Below are 25,452 nucleotides of genomic sequence, written 5' to 3' on the forward strand. Positions count from 1 at the left end.
GTATCCCAAACAATTAAGTACCTCTACTGTGCTTCTATTGTACATTTTCTTCAAAATGGTAGATTGAGAAGGAAGCATGGGTGGGATGTGACACGAAAGTGGGTCAATGTAGGCACAATGTGATAAAATTCCAACGTTCAGTTAGGGAAGGTTTTAACCTATAAACACACAGAACCAGCCATTGTCTTGGGTATATTGCCAGAGCTTTGTATTTTGCATTAGACACCTGTAAGTACTGTACGTTAACATAGATCTCTAGAGTCCTTTATGCTTCAACAAAATTAGGGAGGAGGAGTTGTCGTCGTCTCTCATATTTTGCCTTAAAGTAAATGTGGGGGTGGTAATGGCATGTGAGTGTTTGTTGCCAGAGAATTAATCAACACTTGAAGGAGCAGAGACAGTTGGGTATCCTGGGTATACACATAGTTTACATTTAAAATATTAACACAACTGTTTTAAAGGGATTTCAGAGGAGAGGAATCTCAGAGCACATATATGCAGCACAGTAGTACCGTTTGCAGCCAGGCATTGGAATTCAGGCTATTTGACATGGCCTAATGCAAGTTGCAGATGAAAACTAGTTAAAGTAGCTTCTGCTTGAAAAATAGTCCATAAAGAACGTAAACCAGGCACTAAAAACTTCCAATGGAAACACACGTGATAGGCTTCTGAATGGTAGATTCGGAGGGATGAGGTCAGTGACCTTGGAGGGGGTCATTGGGGGGGTGGTGGGTGGTCATTGGGGGCGCAGTGCAAGAATGATACAAGTTAATAGGTTAAGGTAGATAGGTGTGCGTAGGTTAGGGAGACGAGTAAGAATCGTCGTTCTAAATATCCAAACCAGTAATTTTTTTTCGGTGGGGGGGGGTTGGGGAGGGGGCATTTGCCAGTATTTGCCAAAATAAGGCATTTGCATTTTTTTGCCAGTAGATAAATTAAGAACATAAACATCAAACATGATACAGAAACTGATGTGTGGAAGTGGGAACTTTACTTTTATAGCATGTAGATTATGGGTAGATATTTTGAAGCAAGTTTGTACTTTTTGTAAAGCTAAAAACTTGGCAGCTAACCTTGTGAAATTCTAGGCCTGACAGTTGCACCATACTGTACTACTGTGTAATTCAGTTTTAATACCAATTTGCCCTGTTCATTCCTACATACCAACACAATAACGGTGGTATCGTGAGGCCAATAGCTGTGACAGTTTTCGTAAAGAATATCAGGTATTCCACAAAGTGATGAAGCAATGGACGTGTACTACAGTGTGTTGAATTTGAATAATTCTCCAAAGAATGAAATTTGCAGGTCTGTTATTGATACCGTCGCTATTACATTACCGTACAGTAATTGCTAGAGAACTGACACGCTCAGACACAGTCACACTTGGCAAGTGGTAAAGATTGGTTCTGTACTTCCTTCTAGCAATATTTTTATAGTAATGATTTGTCCTTTTTTTTTATTGTACCTTCCTGTTTAACCTGTCATCAACAAAGTCTTCAACTTTATGTACATGAATCAATAAAACTTACTATTTTCAAAATGACTTTTGTGGAGGTTCTAAATCCTCAAACTCATTTTGCAACATTGTACTGTAATTTTGGTTTGGTTACTTATTAATTATACTCAATGCGGCTGATTCGATATTCTCAACATTCCACTTTTAGATGGTCGTAGGTTGAAGTTGCGCAGAATTGACAAATTATCATAAATTGATGATAAAAAAAGACCAATTTTTTTCACTTGTTCTTTTGTAAATTAATTTGCTTTCATTGTAAAGCGCCTTGAGCAGTGACTTTTGTCTACTGATTTGGCGCTAAATAAGTCTCATTTATATTATTATTAAATGGCAGGTAAGTAAGTACTAAAATATTCCAACCCAGGAAGGTTTTTGGGATGACGATGATTTTCATTCTAAATGCTGTTTATTATGTTAGCAACTTCCAACTTGTTGTATTCAACAATATTAGTGGTATGAGTCTGATTTGAGCACTTTACCATGGACAGTAAAAGATCACCATATTCATATATTTGTAGTTTGGCTTAAAAATCAGATTGCTAACCTGTCTGAAATAAAATCAAAACAGGCAGAGGCTCAGAGTGCAATTGATGATTTGAGGTCAGTTTAGCTTCAAAGTACAGTCATAAATGCTCTCTGTTAGTTAGTTTTTTTGTGAGTCATCACAGTGAAGATTTGATGAGCGCCGGGGTAAAGTTTTTATTAAGCAGGCTTATAATATTGCACCTTTTCAATCAGACGAATCGGTCTTTATTTCCCAGCATAATGTGCAGTCTGCACAGTTCTTTAGCTCACTTTTTTTCAAACCATACCTGCTCTGTCTCGTAAAAGCTTTAAACAGGTTGCCTCATCAGGAAGGGCAGTTTCCATCAATGGAGCTGTTGAATTTTTAGACAAAACCAATAATAATATTAATATGATATTTTTGTTTGCACTGATACAATATGCCATACATATGTGATTGTACAGTATACAATATACTGTACAGCAAAGATGTCATATTGCAACATAATTTTACTGGAAATATATATCTGAATGTATGCACTGGCTTCTATGAACATACAAACGATAGAAAATAAAATATGAGGTGTTGGTTCCAATACAATAGGGTTTGCAGTTGTAACCAAATATGGAAGTCGCTTAGAAATTGTGACCCAGAAAAGAATTTGTGAAAGTATTGCTGGTTTGGTCTAGACTCAAAAGCTGACTAGTAGTTTAAACTAGTTTTATAGTACTACTGTAGCAAATACAGTAGTAGCATTGTAGTCAATAGATCTATACAATAGCACAGGATATGCGTACATACAGTGTACAGTTATATACTAAGCTATCCTGTTTATGTATATAAACACGTTGCACATGTTGTCCTTCCTGTATGCTAGACAACGGGAAGTTTCCTCTGAAGGTATCTGAAAAGACTGTACAATTCCTGCTCTTTAATCATAATTTCTCCAGTGAACTCTTGGGCATGATTTACCTTTTAAATTTGTCTATGTGCAGTTGTGAGGATTTAACATGTATACATACTGTATATGTCACAACATGGGGAGGAAAGATATCAAGCAGTATCTTGTTGTACATTAGCACCACAAGGTCCATGATAGCCCTGTAAGGATTCAGTAAATATCAATAAATGATTCTCTTCATTAATAAGCAGTGCTCGTACCGATCCTGGACAGTCAGGGAAAAACTAAAACTGATTTCTCTAGGAGAAGGAAATTTAAGCCAGGGAAATATCTTTACAATATTTGGAGGATGTCATGGGAAAAGTCAGGAATTTTCACATCATTTGCTAGATGAAAAACAATAATCTGCCCTATTTTGTGCTGATTTCTTCCAGATTCAGTACAGAAAATGAAACAAGCATAAAACATTTAGTATTTAATTTAATGAAGAAAAGTAATTTCAAATTCTCAACACTTTAAGTACCACTGGGTACCAGGCCTCAACAAATACTAGTGTCTCAGGGACTAGTCAAACCCAGTACCTTTAAACTAGTGATTGGAACGGTTACACGTGAACCTTTGAGACCGATTGAAACAAATACTACCATGTCCACGCCTTTATCACACAGGCAGGAAATTTGTAAAATTCACTAAAAACATTCTCCATGTTCATGTTAGTCGTTCTTGATATTGGCTTTCAACTTCAAGTTTGTGTTTTGCTCGACTCATCTTTAATGCTGTCAATATTTAGTTGTGTCCCAACACCTTGAACAGGTTCACCTTTTCTTAGGGGAAGCATTTCATTTCCTTTCATTCCCTTTCATTCCCTTATAAATGACACTTTTACTACATCAACTTAACTGCTTCCTATCAAATATATATTTCATGATGGGTGTCCCAGAATTTTACACCCTGTCTGTGCAAATGGGATGTTTAATACATTCAGTAAACCTAGCCAATAACAAACAATTACTTATGGCTTAAATGGGATACTTTAACACTAGAATGGAAAAAAGCAAAAGGAATTTAAGGTTAGAATAGGAATCCTATAAACTGCTCTTTTCCATTACAGTCTAAAGAGTTTCCCAGTCAGGTTTTTATTATTGATTTACTTCAGAATATTTATGTTAGAGTATTGTGAGGAGTTTACTCTGCAAAGATTTTTCCACAGTTTTATGTACAGATGAACTAGCCTACAAACAATCTAAAATGATTTGTTGGTCATTTGCGGTCAAATTCAACTTGAAAATATTGATTTTGCTGATTCGTTTCTTTCACTTGCTCTCTCATATCTGCTATTATTTCTCAAAGAAAGTGTTTTCTGCTCTAATTCATTCGCTTCAAGATGAAATTTGGTATGGTGGATGATGTCATCTATAGGTTCGTTGGGCATAAAGATGGTGCAAACTGCTGTAGGGCTAAGGCTAACCATATTACTGGCCCATGCTAAATTAGAAGGACAGGTGGATAAACAGTCACATTGCCCAGAAATTATGTTGACATATTGAGTGCCTGATCTCAGATCGGGAACGTGTGCTCAGTTATACCACAAATAGTGTGTTCAAACCCAGGAGACTAGCAATGAGTTTGCTATTTTGTGCTGTTTTAGCTAGCAACCATGTATCCTCTTTCTGAAAGTTTATGAAGCAAACTAATGACAGAACACAATTGCAATATTAACTTTGGGAGCAGTGCACATACCAGGTACTGTGCTGTACCATAAAGTTCCGCACATGTGGATGATTCTAGGCAATCATACAGTTAAGCGAAGCACATGAAGATCACTTCAGAAATAAATTTCTTTGGTTTGATGAAGATTTGCTAGTTATTCTATGAATATTTACCTTATTAATGTATATATGGTAAAACATTTAATGTTCTGATATATATATATACATGTATAGCCTGGCAAGGAATCAAAATAGTCCATTGGCTTTTTGGTGTTCGTTGTGACAGATTGATCATATAAATATCATATATCAGTATGGTAAATGGCAGATGCTGGTCCAAGCCATGTGGATTGTGGACTATGTGGTTTTGGTCTATTTACTTCATTCCTCACTTACCTGTCTCCCCACAACCTAAGCACCGCATTCTACCGTGTCTAGTATGCCCTGGTAATCTTTTAACACTGTGCACCCTCACTGACCCCCAGTGACCTCCTTATTCTACCATCCAAAGTGTCTCACATGAATGTTTTTCGTATTGGGAAAAATTTTCTTCAAAATTCGCCCGGATACCTTGGATTTTTACTCAAGAAGTTTCCTTATAGGAGTTCTAGCACTTCCAACAACCTTTTGCAGCCTGATAAGTATCCTCTTCTTTAGGGAAGGGAGTTTTGGGGGCTGTTTTTTGGTGTGCACTCTCGCCCATGCGTTCGTTTTTTTTTAGTGTAACGTGGGTTTCTCAGGTAGTAGTTCCGCGAAACTACTTTGTTCGTTCGCCTTCTCCGCTTTGATACGCGGATAGGCCATTGTTTTCTTGTGTACATGTTTTCCAGCTATTTTAACCTCTCCTAAGATGTTTTGCTTGTTTCATGTACTTTTGTTACTTTTTACGCTTTTTAGTGTTGGTTTCACTCTTGTAGCGTAGCTTGTAAGCCACGAACCCCTATCCCATACTAGGCGAGATAGGCGGTTCGATTACGTTGTTGTTGTTTCGTGTTTGAACCTTCATATATTTGTATATATTTTCATGTTTCTCCATGTTTTTTCGCTACTCGTGCGCTTCCTAATGTCGGGAGTTCCACTCTTGTAGCGTAGCTTGTAAGCCACGAACCCCTATCCCATACTAGGCGAAATAGGCGGTTCGATTACGTTGTTGTTGTTTCATGTTTGAACCTTCATATATTTGTATATTGTTCTCCATGTTTTTTCGCTACTCGTGCGCTTCCTAATGTCGGGAGTTCCACTCTTGTAGCGTAGCTTGTAAGCCGCGAGCCCCTATCCCATACTAGGCGGGATAGGCGGTTCGATTACGTTGTTGTTGTTCATGTTGAACCTTCATATATTTGTATATATATGTTTTATAATATTTATATACATGTTGTGTTCATGTATAAAACCTGAACTTTTGCTACATGTAAAAGCTTCAACAGTCCTAAGAAGAAAAGTACTGTTACCACTTTAATGATTTAGGAAGATGTTAGATCAGTCTAGACCCAAAAGGACACCAAATTTGTTTAGGTATCTTTGATAATATTCAAAACTGACAAAACACATACAATCAATTTGTGAGGACTATTGACAATCTTGTTTGGTGTAATGTTCAGTTAGTATGCGTTTGCTCTCTACATTTCTCCTTTACTGTCTCGCTAGCTGCTAGAACTCTACAGAAAGAGCCTGTTAAAGTTGACCGCGTATTGATAACAACTTAACAATCTGAAATTGGTAATTTGATTCAGTGCTAAAATAATTTCTCTCTCATTTCAAAATGCATAGATCTAACACACACACACATGCAGCAGTGTATCAGTGTATGTACATAATACAGACTCACTGCATGAAGCTGCCCATAATTTGCATAGGCCTCTGGAATGTAGGTCTTCCAAATACAAGGTAATGAATCTACAGTACTTTACACTGACATAGTGTACAGTGCAGTGTACTTGGATAGTGAGTGGCATTGAAAATAGAAAATGATATATGGATGGAGAATTGGAGAGAGTTGTGTCTGGGTTTTGCTTTCATGTTTTTGCCCTCCTTCAGTAAGTTTATAAAAGACAACATTAAACAGCCACTATATGTAGTATCTATATTCCCTGCCAAAGTTTGCTTTCGATATGTCACTTGAAGAACATCAGGATCACACGGTTGCAGTCTCATTGAAATAGGACTGGACTTGAGAATGTATCAAGTTGTTTGGTTGTAGTGCCCAGGCTCTATCTCGGGGGGTGACTTTATAAAAAGGTATTATCAAAGATAGCCACATATTGGCTCAAAACTTGTGCAGTAGGTTTTGTCTCCCATGATAAAGATTGTGATACTGTATCATTTGGATAACAAAGTGATAAGTATTGCCCAAACACTGACATGGTCACATTTTCATTGTAGGGAATCGTGAATGAAAGTGGGACCATTTGTTTTTATCCAAATATAAAGTTAATTTTTTTCCGTGTCTAAATTCTCTCTGTGGTGCCTGTTTGAAACTGTATCAAAGGTTAACTGTATAGTATTTATTATACTACATTGCTATTTTCACATCGCTGCTACAGTACAGTATGTGTAGACAACGTTTTGAATTTAATCTCCCTTACTGCATTCATGGATAGATACATAATCACATGTTGAAAAATCCTAGAGACTGGATACTGTAGTATTGAATCCGACTGTATTGAATATTATAACATAAAAGTCCCAGTTATTTACTTATTGTATAGTACAGCAGCTGCTGTTTAATACCTACTTCAGAGAATAATTTATCCAGTATCTCATCAAAAATGCTGTGCAAATTGTGCAACTTGCTATATAGGCCTACTAGTGCAAAGATGTAAAAACCTTTTGTTTTGTACACAGAAACCATAGTATTTGGTAAGAGAAAATTCAGAGCCTTTAAAACTGCTACACAAAATTTAAATGCTAAATTATTCCCCTACACTGCCCTTTAAAGGGTGTGAAGACTCACGCAAAAAGAAACGTCTAATGCCGGTAATCTGACCTAGTTTCGAATGAGGTGTAGTGTTAGACACCACCATCGATCCCAGAAAATACACACACAGCTTACACACAGCAGTACATACTGTACAGCTGCGGTCATTAGCCACATCACAGTGTATAAAGGATTCAGCGATGGACATCTCAGGTCCAGCTAAAGAGTATCAAGGTATCACATTTCATTACTGTCTGCATTTTGTAGCAACACGAACAAAACATCACTTGCAAGCAACAGAAGGTTAACTTTTTCAGATCGCCGCATGCGGTTTGAGGCGAGTCTTCAGTGCCTTTAAAAGCATATATATGCACTCTAGTCTACCTAGTCTACAAAACATGATGACATTTCAAGTTCTGTACCCCACTGACCCTCTTTACTGCTCACTGCCCACATCCTCTCCTCTTCTGGATCTAGTCAATTTACTTTGCTCCTTGCTTACCTGTCTCCTCACAACCTCTACCATTTTTCTAAAGAACCTATGACTACTGTGGGGTTTGCTTCATGTGCTTTGCAGAATTCAATTTGGGAGCCAATGAAAGAGACAGTTTTTGAGAGCTCTTGAATATTCAAACAGTTTTATACGAATGTAGTTTGTTATACTGAGCGTTGTTGCAAACGAAGGATTCTGCGTCAGGGACGCAATGTTTAGCCAGGTACGCAAAATCTTTAAATTGCTGGCATCTGGCGGACGCAAACCTTTTTTTTTGAGAAACAGACCCCAAGAACACACTCACAACTAGGCCTATGCAAACAAATCAAAAACACACTTTGTAATGAAATTTTTTTTATCTTTTCAAAAAAACAACAACAACTGGTTCTCAAAGGAACCAAATTTTCTTCCATTGCTATGAATGGTTGAATTTGAATGAAAACAAATAAATCATAACAATCAAACCGCAAGGTACAGAGTTAACAACGTTTCCACTACAGAGATTTTCATGCTAAAAATAGTCAATGATGCTTTTCCACATTTCATTGTGTAAAATTTTTTGTACATACTGTTGTGGGAAAGGGGTCGGAACTGGCCGGGGTTCAGGTGACTTGCATATTTTGGTTGGGGGAAAGGAAAGCTTCCTTCAACTGAATAAAACTTATGAATAAAATTGCATTGGGTAACTATTAATGGCAACGTAAGACAGGGGTTCGTAAAAGTTGTGAGCAAGTACTAGACCTGTTAACTAGGGGTATGTTCTTTTGTCATCGAGATCTCAATAAAGTCAGTTACAAGTGCAGTATTTTTATTCCTGCACTTTCTCTCTATTCACTGTTTTACTTTACATTGATTTCCAACATTCACAGCGTACAGTATGCATAGCCTATAAACATTTTGACAGACGTTATATGTAAGGTGGTTGTACACCATGAAGTAGAATGCATTGCATCAAGCCAGCATATGGTCACTAGTCTACGGCAAATATTCCCGCTTCAGAAGTTTGACAGTAATTTTGTAGTTATATATTATTTACAGGTTTCAATGATACTGATACTGTAGCCTGAGCAAACTGTATACAATTTTTATTTAAAAGAATTCTTTAGATAGAGATTTTTTTTTAGGTATAGGTATGTCTGTATTCTTATGTTTGGTTTGCAATAAAATTAAAACATGACATGTAGACAGATCAGTGGAGTCCCATAGAATATGATTGCAAAATATACAAGTGTAATACCCTGGGACTGACATTTTGTTCTGTTGATAATTTTATCTCAAGCAATTTGGGTTGGGTTGGGTGGCACTAATGGATCTGGACTATATTTTGTCATATTTACTTCGTTCCTCGCTTACACATGGGCATGGGTCGCACACTAGAAATAGCCCCCAAACTCCCTCCCTTTAGAAGAAAAGGATACTTATCAGGCTGTAAACGACTGTAAAACGTTCTGAAATCCCATAGGATGTAAAGAAGGTAAAAATCCAATGTATTTTCCAAGCAATTTCCGTAAGATATTAATCCACTACGAAAACGTATGTGTAAACACTTTGGATGGTAGAATGAGAAGGAAGGGCAACGACCGGGGAGCCGGTTGCTGAGGGTGCACAGTGTTAAAAGATTACCAGGGCATACTAGACACGGTAGAATGAGGTGCTAATGTTGTGAGGAGACAGGTAAGCTTGTCACTCGTAAATATATAAACTAGTAAGTTTTATCATACCTGCACAACAGATTACTTGCATAGTTAATGTTTGTTTCTGCTTGTACCTATTATTTCTCTCCAGGAGTCTTCACTTGTATGAACACTGCCTTAAAATTTGTACACTGACATATCTATCTCAGGCTATTTATTACGTATGAATATGTATCCTAAATGTAATGCTCATACTGAAATTTGCAGTTGTCTAAACATCCTGTTTCCTCCTATTGTTAGTTTTCATATCATCACCTGTTTTTTGTTGCAGTTTTGCCAAGTCTTACAAATGTTATTGTAGCATGTCCACTAATTCGGTATTACTCTCCATTTCTTACAGGCTCGCATGACGAAGACCGGGATACTGGCTGCAGTCAAAGTGATCAAGATTGAGCCCGGTAAGATACATGTACAAGAATGACTGCACGAAGAGTTATTCCTCTAGAGAACAAGTACATCTTTTAGATAGCTTATAATGTTACAAAATAGAGTTGGAAATTAACTGTGTCTATAGTTGGCATTGTGTGCAAATTAACTGTGTCTATAGTTGGGGTTGTGTGTAAATTAACTGTTTCTTTAGTTGGGGTTGTGTGTAAATTAGCTGTGTCTATAGTTGGGGTTGTGTGTAAATTAACTGTGTCTATAGTTGGGGTTGTGTGTAAATTAACTGTTTCTTTAGTTGGGGTTGTGTGTAAATTAGCTGTGTCTATAGTTGGGGTTGTGTGTAAATTAACTGTTTCTACAGTTGAGGTTGTGTGCAAATTAACTGTGTCCATTGAGGCTGTGTGTAAATTAACTGTTTCTATATAGTTGAGGTTGTGTGCAAAGTAACTGTTTCTACAGTTGGGGTTGTGTGGAAATTTCTAGAGAAATTCATGTTTTACTTCTGTACATCTTAATTTTCTTTACAATATAATATTAGCTTGACGTAATAACTGGGTTACTTTTACGTTTACTTTTGGGGCATTTTGTATAATTAACGAATGTTATTGCAATGGAAAGTGCGTAATTTCCTCTTGCTAGCCCAGCAAATAAAAATTAGACTACATCGCAAAAGAAGATTGCACTTTTTTCTTTCCAGCTTGTTTTGTGGATGGTTTGCAAATCCACTCATGTGTGTGGTCAATAATGTGGGTGGACTGTTTCTAGAATATGGCTTTGATAGGAATTTAGTTTATTTTAGGTTCGAGTATTGAGTTTTGGCTGAAAAGAATTTGCAACTGGTTTATTGATACATGTTATTGCTTATTAGGCAATCCTTGGTATGTTGTTTTTTGGTATGTTGTAATTAAGGCAGTCTTCTCTTTCTAATGGAAGTTTGTTGCACAATATGACTTGAAACAATTAGTAGATCTGGTAAATCATTATTCTCACTTCTGACAGTTCCTGCTCTCGGTTGTTTTTATTAGAATCAATTTTCATTTCAAAACAGAAGAGAGTGATTATGAAACTTCCTGATTTCCCTTGTTTTGTCAATTTATGGATTTATAATAATAATATTTGATTTTTATATAGCGCTTTACACCAGCGATAGGTCTCAAAGCGCTTTACAGACGTTATATTACCCCTGATCAATGATAGCCTGTCCAGGAGACAATCCCTCCAGTCAGCAGCAGTTATACTGCGCCCAATGACAAGTTACCTCACAAGTACCCATTTAACCCCTGGGTGGAGAGAGGCAAGTAAGATAAAGCATCTTGCCCAAGGACACAATGCAATGAACTAGGCATGAATGGAACCAGCAATCCTTGGATCACGAGCCCGATGCCTTAGCCAATTGTCCACCACACTCTCGTAGATTTACTCTAGGCACGCCTCTGTTGTACAGTGTTTGAAAACAATAACACAGAAACTGTGAGCATCTCTTGTCTCCATCATATCCTCCCCATTCATTTATGTTAGATGGACAAGGAGTCAAATTTTGTAGAATTAATCCTAAACTGTAGACCAATCACTTTAATTATGATCTCTGACCCTGAGGAGGAGACTTGTTTTTGTCCTCCATATATTCCAAAGCCACTGTCAGTTTTAAGTGGCAGGTTTCTCGTTTCAGAGTCTGCCAGGCTCCCCATCTCTCAGATTGCTTTGTAGATTTTGTCCTACAGCTGCTGCTGCATTAGCCTGCAGGGTTAATAAAAGTGGGGTAATTCCTTTGTAAAGCAGTTTAACGCTAAGGGGGAGGTATGTCTGTTTTAATGCGTCTGGTGCCTGGAGATTCTTGGCATGCCATTTGCATACCTGGATGTGTGTATTTGTCCTACATTTTACACATTTTAGACTTTTTCAAGTTTGATATATATGTCAAATAGGGCTGGTGCAAGGATGATAGCACAGTGTATAGATGATACATTATCGTTTTGATAATTTAACAAGTTTTGTTCCCTTCAAACATTCACACAGATACAGGAAGTAGATAAGGTATTACACACATAGTTTTCCTCATCTCCTTGTCTCCCCCCCCTCTCATCTCCTCCTGACCTACTTTGATGTGTCCCAGGATGTTACTGTATGATTTACAAGTTTGTTTAGATGTGGATTGGTATAGTCAACATCCTTGTAAATTAATTCATTCATTCCTCTCTAACTTGCTGCCTTGCAGACATGCACTCATTCTACATATAGGCTGCAATAAGTACACTATTAACAATTTTAGCACAGTGACCATATTGCCTCACACATCATGGATTTCTAACATTGCCTTACTGGAGTTTTAATCCTGTTATGTAAGTTACCTGAATGCAGTACAAGTAAAGGCTTCATTTTTGGTTTTAGTTTCGTAACAACTACAATTGCACACAGGGCTGTCTTTGTTATCCTGTATTTAGTCGCCACATCATGGCTTGCATTTTTCCTGACTTGTAAGTTATGACTTGTACTAGTAATTCCAGTATGTGAATAGTATTTATTTTGCTCCTCGCTTCAACTCAAGAATATTGAGGCTATGGTACAAAGTCCCCCCCCTCTCAAACAGTGGCATCGCCAAGGGGGGGACAGGGGGGCATGTGCCCCCCTGGAAAACCTAGTGCCCCAGAGTGCCCCCCCATCTGAGATTTGGGTTGGTAAAAAAATATATATATATTTTGTTATATTCAACTCCCATCATCTGAGTTGGTTTTTCATAAGGACAAAGAAGCACAGTAATTCTTATTTTCTTCAATTCTATATTTGTGGACCCATATATTAACCCTGTTGTGTAGGGGGTGCAGAGGTCATTTGAGGTCAGATGCTTGTAGGAACAAATGGCGAATGTTCACACCTGCATACTGAGCCATACTCGATGTGTGATGAAACTTTGGATTGCATGGTGAGATCCCTGAGAGCTAGAGCCAATAACGATGCTGGAACCTGTTACATCTTAATAGGTAATGGGAGAAAACGAGAAGGACAAGAAAGGAGTCGGGGGTCATGCACACATTAATTCAACAAATGTAGGTTCTATTGATAGGGTTAGGCATAATATCGACAGCATGTGGTTCATATCCTCTGCAAAATTCTGCGCGTTGTTAAAATCATTACCTCAAAAATAGCAATTTCTGGAGATATCTTCAGATCGAATTTAGCATCAAATGTGGCACCATTTTGCATCTAGCCCATCCTCCGTATACGAAAATTTTTCCATGTCTGGAGGGGAACCCCTCCCCTTAGACCCCTCCCCCAGGAGGGCGATCCGTATCCACCTAAGTGCCCCCCATCAAATGCTGGTGCCCCCCTGTGCCCCCCAGACTGAAAAGTCTGGTGACGCCACTGCTCTCAAAGGTGTGCCTCTCAAATTTATTTACATGAATTATTCCAAATGACATGAAGTTCTATTACTTCCCTCTAGAGGCCTAGACCCAACCAACAACTGGTTTCCATGTTTCAAAGATGTGTGAGTCAATGTAATTGTAAGAATTGACAAGTAGATTTTAAAATTAGCACAAATTTTGTGCTACTGTACAAGCTTTTACAGTAATTTCCATCTGAGTGGAATAGTGTGTAGGGGCTGTTCAAATGTTGCCATGATGAAATTAACTTCACTTGCCCAGATGTAATAATGCTTAGTTAAAGATGACAATGTTGACATTTATGCTCTCTCAATTTAACTGTTAACGACAATACATGTTACTGTATATACAGTATATACATGGAGCATTGTGTCCTTATGAACCCTGATGTTGCACATAGCATGAACTAATATCCTGTAATGATACCTTCACTATCACTTTACCAGGAATCAATTATTAAAGTGCATATTGTGACTATACTGTATACATGTGTTAAAAACTCTCCAATATGACATTTACATTGATTAAATTTTTCAGGTGATGACTTCTCGATCATCCAGCAAGAAATCTTAGTTATGAAGGATTGCAAGCATGCAAACATTGTGCGATATTTTGGCAGCTACCTGAGGAGAGAGAAGCTATGGATCGCCATGGAATACTGTGGAGGTGGTTCCTTACAAGATATTTATCACAGTAAGTATAAAAATACTGCACTTTTACGGTATGTATGGTACTCTCTCAAGGTGCTAATCTTGTTTCATAGGCGGGCGATTGCTTTAATAGTTGCACAAATTCTTGCCGTTCCTCATCAAACGAGCAAGACATCATTATACTGTAGTCAGGGGTTGTTTGTCGAAAAAGCAAAATTATTTGGGAGGTTGGATGATAGAGGTATGAAGGAGGTATGATTGGCAAAAGAGGTACATGTACCTGAAGTATTCTTTTACAAAGCTAGTTATGGTTACAGGCTATCCTTTGATTTCCTGTAAAAGGCCATTAGTCACCAATATTGGCCTTGTTTGCTTTTGAGAATGCAAGGGGATGGGGGGGGGGGAAGGAGGAGGAGAGGGAGAGAATCTTGTTTTCCCTCCAGGAGGTACTGTAATAAAGCTTACACTGTATGCATGTACAGTATGTATCCACAGTTGAATATAGATGGTAGATCAACCATCAAATGAAAGAGAATTTCACAAGTGTGAAAAGTCACAGTGGTTAATTGCAAATCAAGTAACTATTATTACTTCACTCCTCTTTTACATGAGAAAAACGGAGTCGAAAAACACACATTTTCCTTTGGCATGGTAGATCCGGATGAAAGAGATAGTGTGCAATGACCTGTAGTGGGAACTGGCCGGGGTTGGGTTGACTTGCCTGTAGTAGTTGGGGTAAAAGGAAAACTTTGTTGCACTCTGAATACACTTAGGTAGGCCTTTTTTTTTAAATATGGGTGACAGGAGAATGGGGAGGGGGTGAAGGGGGAGGGATAGAATTTTGTGGGTAATCCTATAATATTATCAATCTCCTTCTGATATTAACAGACAAATTAACTTAGATCTACCACCCAAAGAACCAGATTCCCCCTTGTGTGATTAAAATTGTTAAAATAAACACCAAACTCATGCAGCACAACGTAGTTCATATTTCCACCACACACACACATCACCCAGGATAGCGTGCTCATGACTGAGCTAGGCCACACCCCACACATTGTCCTTCTTACAAGTACTGTACATATCTAGTCTGCTCCTCCCAGTTAACCTCCTACAGTAACTCATCAGTCCCTGTGATCCTGATTCTGCTCAGAGCTACTGGAAGAACCGAGCTGGTGTTTCTTAAATTCTTCTTTCTTCAAAACAGGTCAATAGAGTTTCATTTAAAAAATTTCTCGTTGACAAAGCCAATTTGTGGGGTCAAAGTTTGCTACATGGATTTTGACACCTTCTCCTGCTGTAACTGTTCAGACTGTATTCACAGACATTACAAAGCCATTGATTTCTGTGTCTGACTTCCGCGATTGGTTTCCACCCGGCTTTAATGCACTGGTATCGGTTTCCACTGTAATCTCTTTAATTAACTCGGTGCTATGTTTCACAGTGATGACAGGTATTCCAGTGAGTTGAGCATATTCGCGAGGGCTTTCGGCGTATAAATGCAAAAATTGCACTGAGCAGTGTTAATAACCTGTGCCAAGTTGCGAGAACAGAGTAGGAGACGGTATTACCGCAAATTGAAGACTACTTTTGTTTAAGATGTTAGAATATTGATTGCAATGGACAGTGATTTGATTGTACAGGTTGCTACGATGCTGAATACTGTATTGAACTGCCAATCGGCTGTAAGTGATATATTTTAACTGTATAAGTTTAGCTAATGGATTTGACCGTTGTTTACTCTGGTTCAGATTTCGAGTACATGTAAAAATTCACTAGGTATGGGCAGGCTGAACAGCACTGTGGGTTTAAAGAAAATGAGGTCACCAGGATTGACCTTCCAGATAAATGCAACCTTATAACATAGATCTTAAATAAATAAAAACGTTTATTTTTGCTGACATATTATTAACAAATGTGGCTCTTGAAAGTACTATGATACTTTTATAATGCAGTGCGTTATGGATAGGAATTTAAGGAGAAGAATTTTTAACTAAACCATTATCTTCAGCTTTTGAGACAGATATCAGTTAGAAAAGAATTTTGCTTTGGGACATATCCTAGTTTAAGGAGTCTTTTCTGCAAAGGGAATAGGTACCAGAATGTTCTTAGCCTAGAGTCCGAGAAGCGATTTCATTTTTAAAGGTCGATGAGCCAAGAGTGTGTTAGAATGCTGTCAATCCTTACAGTTTTCTTGCAGATAATGTGTCTACTTTTAGAATAAACGTGTTATGTACAACCAGAGGCCGAATGTTAAGATTATGCAAATTAAACTCTTTTGATATTTGCAGTCAGCTTATTTCCTTTGAAGTGAAGGGATGAGGGTCGGTCCTCATTGTCAAGATCCAATGAGCCGTGTCTTCCACTCCCACGGGCCATTGTCACCTGGATGGAGTTTGATGAGGAAGTAGAGACTACTAGGCTTGAAATTGTACCTTTTTTTTTGTAAGATCAAAAGATGGCTCAAATGGGATTTTTCTACATGACTTGCAGAAAAGCTTGCTTTCTAACACATCGGCTAGTCAAATGTGCCTTTCTATTTACAGTGTGCTTTGTGGTTTTCAGATTAGTATTTTCCCTTGTACCACCTGTTCTTCCAGGGGGATGTTGATGATGTACAAGGCACTGTAGGATAATCCTGTGTGATTTTAGTCATTGACTCGTTCGTAATGACGAGTGTACACATTTCAAATATAGGCTGTAAATTTCTGTACCTCAGTTCTGTGCCTTTTTGAAGCTGATTTTATAAGTGATAGCAACTCTGGACTAAAGAAAAAAATTTGAGATATATTTTAAGTGGGCTGATATTTTCAAGCCCCATTTTGTGGCATGTGGACACTTAATTGAGGGTCTTAGGGACATGTGCTATTCCTATTTATACAAAAACATATCAAACTTTCTATCCTTGCAACAACGTGATAATTCTTCAAAATTTCTTCCCGAGAGTCAAATTCTTACTTTGGGTAAACAAGGTTGTCTGATAGTGAAGAGGTGAAGAGTCTGAGCTGCTATGAAGATATTGGAGAGTCAATCCCGCTTACCAGTTACCATATATGGAATTAACAGTATAATATTAAAAGACTATACATACAGTGACAATGACTGAAGCATTTCCTGAATACTAGTGTAGAGTATGACTACATTCCCACACTTGCCAGCAGTGTACTACAATACAGTGAGTCATTTAGAGTGACAATCCCAAAGACGGTAATAGTGAATCATCTAGGATCCTACTACAAAGGTTGTACAAAGCAGACCAGACATGCTGTATGGTTGCACACATACTGCATTACATATATTGTGGTTTATACATAAATACATTTATATGTTAATAGGGTGTACTATACTGTATGCTGTACCGTACCACACACGCATGCCTCTTACTCATCCTGAGGACAGACAATTAGAATTCAGTCTGTTGAACAGAGATACTGTGTGAATGCTAAATAGTATACACAGTGAGTGAATAACACACATGGCTTCAGAGATTGTGCTGTAAGTAGTCTGACAATGTAAAGAGAGTCTAGTCTGTGGTCTACTGTCTAACTGTGTCAGGTATTGAAGACAAAATAGATGTTGGGTTATAAACAGTGATGAAAACAGTGGCAGTGATATTGAGGGAATGGGACACCGAGTCAAGTTCAATGTTATAATGGTGATTAGGATGTCTACTCTGCAATCCATAAGGGGGGGAGGGAGGGAGTGATAACATGCATGAATATTCAACAATTAAATGTTAGTGGAAGATTTCAAGAATTAACGTCATAGAGTAATGGTTGGACTTCACTGTAAGGTATTGAACATTGACTTGGAAATTGAACATCGACTTTGAAAACAACACAGGGAACTAACAAACGAGATAGTACCCGTGTTATCAACAGTATGTTTTGAATATAAATGTATGTTGTCTATCAACACAAGCTTCACTGTAAGGTATTGAAAATTGACTTGGAAATTGAACATCGACTTCGAAAACAACACAGGGAGCTAACAAATGAGATAGTAGCCATGTTTTGATATAAATGTATGTTATCTTTCAACATAAGCTTTATCTTGGTATTTATCTTTGGAAGAATGGGAGAGGGCAAGAGATTAGACACAGTGTGTCTGTCTTTGATAATATTGATTGTCTTCTGTATACTGTAAACACTGCTTGGAAATTCCTGGCTGACAGTGCTTGGAAATTTACTTCGTTCCCCACTTACCTGTCTCCCCACAACCTAAGCACCGCATTCTACCGTGTCTAGTATGCCCTGGTAATCTTTTAACACTGTACACTCTCACTGACCCCCAGTGAACTCCTTCTCATTCTACCACCCAAAGTGTCTCACATGACAGACCTGTAGAATAACTTAATTTAGAAAGACCATTACTGCCTGCTGTATGCTGACCCATAATTCATATGATTGCCCCCAGTTCACTATACATTGTACATCAAACAGCTTTGCAAAGTATGCTTTTGTCAAGACTGCACTTTGTGTATATGTGAAACATGTTGATACTGACTAAACATACACACTTACCAAGATCCTTTCATAATGATAGATATGAAATGAAAGTAAAAACCAAAACAATATTTTCTAAATTGGCTTTGTACAATATGTTAATGTGATACTAAATTGTTGAGGAATGTTGAACTACAGTACTATTGAAGCAATCACTAGCTCTGCATCCTGTACCTAAATGTGGAAATATACAGAAGGATATCATTTATGCAATAACAATCTTATCAGCAGTTTTTAAGTGATAAACTTTCGTTATTTCAAATTGATGACCGAATTGATTGACACAAACTTCTTTAAGGTAGCATGAGTGATAGGGATGTGGGGGAAAGGGTTGTTTGGGCTGGGTACTAGAAGGGAGGTGGTTGGGATACCAGAGGGGAGGGGTTTCAATAGGCAATTATTGCCAGACACCGAAGATAGTCAAATCACAAAAAGATTTGCGGTTAGTGGTAGCCTGGTTGTTTGTGGTACTTTTGTTGCCATGCAGTACAAAGAGAACTTTGTAACGTTCAATATTTTAGTATAGTCAAGCTTGAAAGAAAATACAGGCGTCATGGTTTCTATTTATAAGGCATGACTCCTAATATGATCAATATGCTTTATGTCATACTATAGAAACATATTTACTCTAGTGTAGGTCAGTTTGGTTACCTTTCTAATATTATTAATCACAGATGTTTGTACAGTAGTATATGCACTGTGCTGTTGTGTTTAACTGTGGGTATAAGTCATGCTACAGCTTGTATCTGTACCACTTGTAAATTTAAGGGCAATGACCATAAGGTGTTTTGCGTCTCTACTTTGTGGTTAAGTTATCCAATTAAAAGAGTTATTATAGGTTTAGAAAAGTTAATTGGTGGTGTAAGCAATTAATTTTGATAACATGGAAAAAGGATTCATAAATATTTTAATGTGATTAATTTAGAAGGTTGAAAGTTAGCTGACCACTTTAAAAGTACTGAAAACTGTATGAGTAAAAGGATTCCCGAAACTGAAAGTTTCAGACTTTTTAATAACACTTTTCCCATTGATCTCAGATAGCCTTAATATGAGCATTGCTTACTATCAAGACATTATTAAAAGGCACAGCCGTAAAAAAGGGAAATTGCCAATATGCTGATGTAATGCTATATACTGGTACAAGCAGTAAATGAGAAGTTTGGTCGTTCCGATATATACAGACTCCATTATAGACCACATTACACCTGACATATCACAGTTTTAATATCGATAAAATAATATTGTCTCAAAAAATGATCTTTTAGATAATGGTATTACTCCAGATTAACTCATACTGTCAATCAAATACTGTGTTGACTCAATTTTGTCAAACTTTTCCCCAAGCTTACACAAACTGGTTTAATGGTAGTGTGAATGAGTGGGGGTGGGGGGATGCAAGGGGTACAGTAGGAGAGGGGTTTTGCAACAGGCCACTACTTCCAGACATTGAGGAGAGTCAAATCACAAAGAGGTCTGAGGGTTTCAGTAGAGAAACCTGTAAAAAAAAAATTTTTTACCAAAGAGGGACCCACATTTCTGGTACATACTACATTTGTTGCCAATAGATGTGTTCTGTTATTTATAGTGAGGTGATGCCATGCAGTACATCGACAACATGTAAACATCAGCTAAACTTACTTAATTACTTACTTAATGAGCAAATATCTGATTATTTCTAGTTCTAAAAGCATTACTCATATCAGCATGTATAGTCATAGTAATTATAAAGGAACAGCTTAGAAACTTGTATTGATTCTGTGCATATCTCATTTTGGATACTTACTGTAGGTTGGCATCGTGTGTACATACTATAACTCTTTGTGTTTAATTTTTGTCATTAAGTCATTCTACGTGTACTTAATGAGTTAGGGCAATGATCTTTAGGTCTATTGCCTCTCTCTTCTTTGTGAATTGGTCTGATCAAAATGAACAAAATGGTGAAATTAAAAAGAAAAAAAAAAAGGTTAGATCATTTTGAAGACTTGAGGAGATGAAATTAAAGTTATAGTGATGTTCAGGGGAGGTGATAGTATAGAGCTGATAAAGTACCGACAATGCTCTGAGTACTACAATGATTCCAGAATTAACAATTGCAGACATTTACGATTTGATATCCAAAACATGCTCTTCACTAATACCCGTTTCTCCTACTCATTCACTCTTTAGTACATGGCCTTATATACTGTACCTGTGACAATGGTAACTGTCAGGACTTTCTTGGCCATTGTGTTGAGATTTAGATCAGACTGTATGCCCCAAGTGTTCCTATTTATGCCTTTAATAGATAGTTAAAGAATAGTTAAATCCTCCTCCTCCTGCCCTGCCACCCAAACACAGTGAAGAATTAAGTTATCCAATAGTAATATCTTTGCAAGTACTAACCACCCAAGTTATTCCCATACATTGAGCATGTTGGAGTTTCATTAAATGTCCCTTTGAGGATAATGCAAAATTAGTAGCATTGCAGTTGTGTGGATGACCATGTTTTGACCCTACTTGGTCTAGCTTATTATTTGTGTATAATACTGGTCACCTTATTATCCTTTATACACATGCATTAACTGACTCTCTCAGCTGTCTCCATTCAATATATGTCCACCAATGTGAACCAATTACCTAAACTTGGTAATATTTTAGCATTTTACTCCCCCCCCCCCCCCATCTCCCAACCCCACTTAACCTACTTCCTGGTTCTAGCATTCTGAAAGCTTTGACCTATAGTTACAGTATAATGTTCATTAGCTCGAACCTATGTTAGGCTTTAATGTTGTAGTGAACTGAACTTGCTGAAGTCAGCAAATCCTTGAATGCAAGGTAGCAAGCACTCTGCAGGATATCCTATTGAACTGTTCAATGTATTTGCTAGAGAGAGTGATATTTCATCAATTTTAACTTTTTCTCTCTCATGTTTCTTCCCCTTTTTTTTTTGGCCAACAGTGACTAGCTCTCTGACAGAACCACAGATAGCTTATGTATGCAAAGAAACATTGACAGGTTTATCATATATGCATAGTTTGAAGAAAATGCACAGAGATATCAAGGTAAGATCTTTCACTGTTAATTTCTTGCAGGGCTATTAATTGTGTGTTTTCTTGTAACTAGTGGGTTGTTTGAGTAAACATGAAGGTTTTCATTACACTTGCAATATATAAACCTGTACTTGTACATTACATTGCTCAACTCAGAGTCAATTAGGTCACCACAACTGTCCACATTTCCCCAGCCTTTCTAAAAGGTTAAATTTCTCTCATTTCCCACTAAGTTCTCCCATATGAAGTTTCAGGTTAACAATAAGCACATAGAATTCCTAGACAAATGTTTTGACAATATTCAGATTGGTTGGAATTCTCATAATTTTTTTTTATATTCTTACTCGTTTGTAAAGCAGTTGACCAACTATCCCCCCCCCCCCCTCCTCATCAGTTATCTGTTTGAAATATCAAACAAATCAGAAACGTAATGGAAAAGTTTCTCTGCTAAATATTTGGCTAGTTGCCAATTTTCACATGGACTCAAGGGCAAATTAATTTACTGTTTACCAGAGTTTTGGCTGACAGTTCAATTGAGTCATTTTTTGGGGTTTATCATTTAACTATTTGCCCATAAGCTCTATTTTGTAAGGTATTGTAGTTAAAATTTCAAGAGCTGGGAAATGATTTTACTCAGTTGTAATTACATTGGTAGCAAAAGTTGTCTGTGAACTGGGGCAGTCTTTACATACTGCCAAATTCTCTAAAGAGGACGCCTTTGAAACCATCTGCCATAGTGGCATAGATTGAACATGCATGCGTAATTTACTTCGTTCCTCTCTTACCTGTCTCCCCACAACCTTACCACCTCGTTCTACCGCGCCTAGAATGAACTGGTAATCTTTTAACACTGCGCCCTCTATGACCGGCTCCTCCGGTCGATTCCCTTCCTTCTCATTCTACCATCCAAAGTGCCAACATCGTGCGTTTCGTTGGCTGGATTTCCTACAGCCATTTTCATATGGAATTGGAACCTAGGTTCTTGGTCTTTTCCATGTTTGCCACAGTATTAGTCCACTTACATGCAGACAGACATTGAAAACACAAGAAATAACTATCCATTATTCATTTGAGCATTCTCTTGCAGGAAATGTTTATAGATCATAATCTTCTATGAAATATTATATTCTATTGCTGGGGAGATTAAGTTTTATTGGGAGATGTTTGTGGCCTGAGGAGGCATTTTCATAACAATTGAAGATTGTATATTGTATTGTGCATTGGTTTCCTGTTGACTTTAATCACTTTCCACCACTTTGAACTGGTACAAGGTCATCATGTACGATGTGTGTACATCAACCACAACAAAGAAATGTTTCATGTCACACATAGTGTATTAGAACAGTAGTCCAACCAGACTCCATGCTTGTCGGGCGGTATGTTGGTTTCATGGAAATGTAAAAGGAATGCACAGCTATTTATTCTTGCGATCTGTGTGTTGTTACTTCTTAAATTCCAAAGATACTGTAGGTGAAAGAGTCATGAGCTGATAGCCAAATGTATGGTAGACCGCATAGTGGATACAACATGCTACAAAGCACCATTTAGGAATATAGACACTTTTAATTATCAGAAAGGAAAAGTGAGAGGGGGAGGCAGTGGGAGGGGGGGGGGTGGGATAGGGATTGGTTGTAAGGAAAGAGAAAACAAGACGAGGCAGGCTCTGAGGTTAGGATACATGTTGGTATCAAGAAATTGTAAAAGTTATTCACAGCTATTAACTCTTGAGGTGTATTTGTTTTTACTGCTTTGTTCCAAAGATACTGTAGGTGAAAAAGTCAAGAGTGAGATCCATATACATTTTGTAGACCACATAGAGGATTCCACATGCATTTAGGGATATACTCACCATTGAGGGATATAAACACCATTTAGGGATATAAACACCATTAAGGGATATAAACACCATTAAGGGATATAAACACCATTTAGGAATATAAAAGTATCTGAAAAGAAAGTGAGAAGTATAAAGTTGACCGTATTCCTGAGCTGATATTTATAACATTATTCGAAAGTAGCTTCTTGGGTTATATTTTACTAGGTTTCCTTCAGTCCTGACTTATCTTTCTCCAATCAGCATTCAGTATTCACTTGTTTACTTTGCTCCTCCCTTACCTGTCTCCTCACAACCTTAGCACTCTTGCTCTACCTGGTCTAGAGTGAAATGGTAACCTTTTTTTAACGGCTAAACGCAATCTATGACCGGCTTTTATCGGCTGAAGCCAATTCTTATCGTTCTACCATCCCCAAAGTGACAAGATGTGTTTTTCGCTGACTTTTGTTTTGTGTTTTGCACCTTCCGACAATGATTTGGTGTTCACTGATGGGGTTCGAGATCATTAACACTTTTCCTAACAACAATATACCATAGAGGTACATTTTTTTGTTCTGTGCCTTTGTTCCATTTCCGGGCTAGAATGTCATGTGCAACAAATGTTTATAGTACCAAACACCAAAGTCTTCAACTTTGAAATAAAGCTAACCACTATGCTTACAGAATAATACAAAATGTGTAACCACTTTATAGGTTGTGAAAAGTCCATATCCAAACGAACTATCAACGCAAGAGACTCCAAGTTCAAAAGGAATGTCTAAGCACTTTGGGTGGTAGAAAGAGATGGGAGGGCATTGACCGGGAGGTCACGATATAGAGGTCACGATATAGAGGGCGCACTGTGTTAAAAGGTAACCATTTCATTCTAGGATGCAGTTGTGGGGAGACAGGTAAGCTCGTCACTCGCAAATATCCAAAGCAGTAAGGTTTGGAATATATCCCCCCCAACTGCTAAAGGAAAAATTGAGAAGTGAATCCTTGGAGTTTCTCCAAAAGTATTATCAAACATTGATATTGTTGGTAGTAACCTGATTCTTTGATACTTTGAAATATAAATTAATCAGATTTACAAAACAAAACAATACACAATGCTGAGGTTACCTTTAGGCTGAGTTAATTACTTTTCTAGTCTCCTAATTCAAAACTCAAAACTTTACAGGAACTGTTTTTGTGTTCATTTTTCAATTCTTAAATTCCCAGTAACCATTCAGTCCAGAAGTTCAACTTGTCATTTTCTTTTTACCTGTAGAGAAATGTCATTTTTTTTTTGTTTCAAATTTACATTTTGAAGTTTTCTTTAAACACCAAATGTTTAGAATCACGATGACATAGATGACCCTGTTTACATAACGATCATTTGTAATCAAAGTCAAGAACGACTTCTTTGTTTTGTCGCTTAAAATCTTTCTTCTGTAAACGATCAAACTTAATCATGGCAAATGATTGCTAAATAATAAATGCAGTACTAATGTATAGAGCCTGCAATAAAACACTTTGACAGCAACTGCCACATGAAATCAAATCGTTAATTCCTTTCCCAGACACTGGGTATTGCTTTTCAGTCGACCCTGGCAGTCTGCCTAATCTTATTCTAAATTGCTGAAATTCTTGCCAGGAGACAATGTTACCCCTGTGTATCACCCCATAGATCAATAGTATTTCCATAATTATCGCTGACAGGTAAGTGGTACGGTAACCTCTGACCCTGGGTTTGCCCAGGTGCACACATTTCCAGGAAGTGCAATACTGCATATATGACAGAAGGTCATTGAGAAAGAAGAACTGTAAAGCCACCTAATTCAGTAAATAGAACTTCAAGTAACTGTGCAGAATATTATAGAATTGTTATAGGAGTGGGAAAAACAAATTAAGGTTTGTTGTTTTAGTATACCATGCAGGTGTACGGGGAAACTATGAAGAGAGATCCGTATC

At 37.5% G+C, this 25,452-nt stretch overlaps 1 protein-coding gene across 5 annotated transcripts in view; it reads left to right on the plus strand.

Moving 5' to 3' along the window:
* Window positions 1–25,452, plus strand: part of LOC139970447 (mitogen-activated protein kinase kinase kinase kinase 3-like) — a 78,273-nt gene that overhangs the window by 4,422 nt on the left and 48,399 nt on the right. For all 5 annotated transcript variants that reach the window (XM_071976167.1, XM_071976169.1, XM_071976171.1 and 2 more), the window contains exons 2-4: window positions 10,079–10,136; window positions 14,040–14,195; window positions 21,595–21,698. In XM_071976167.1, the coding sequence (XP_071832268.1) occupies window positions 10,079–10,136; window positions 14,040–14,195; window positions 21,595–21,698 (318 nt within the window). The remainder of the gene's footprint in view (window positions 1–10,078; window positions 10,137–14,039; window positions 14,196–21,594; window positions 21,699–25,452) is intronic.

Source organism: Apostichopus japonicus, chromosome 8 (genome assembly GCF_037975245.1).
Source record: "Apostichopus japonicus isolate 1M-3 chromosome 8, ASM3797524v1, whole genome shotgun sequence".
Classification (NCBI taxonomy): domain Eukaryota; kingdom Metazoa; phylum Echinodermata; class Holothuroidea; order Aspidochirotida; family Stichopodidae; genus Apostichopus; species Apostichopus japonicus.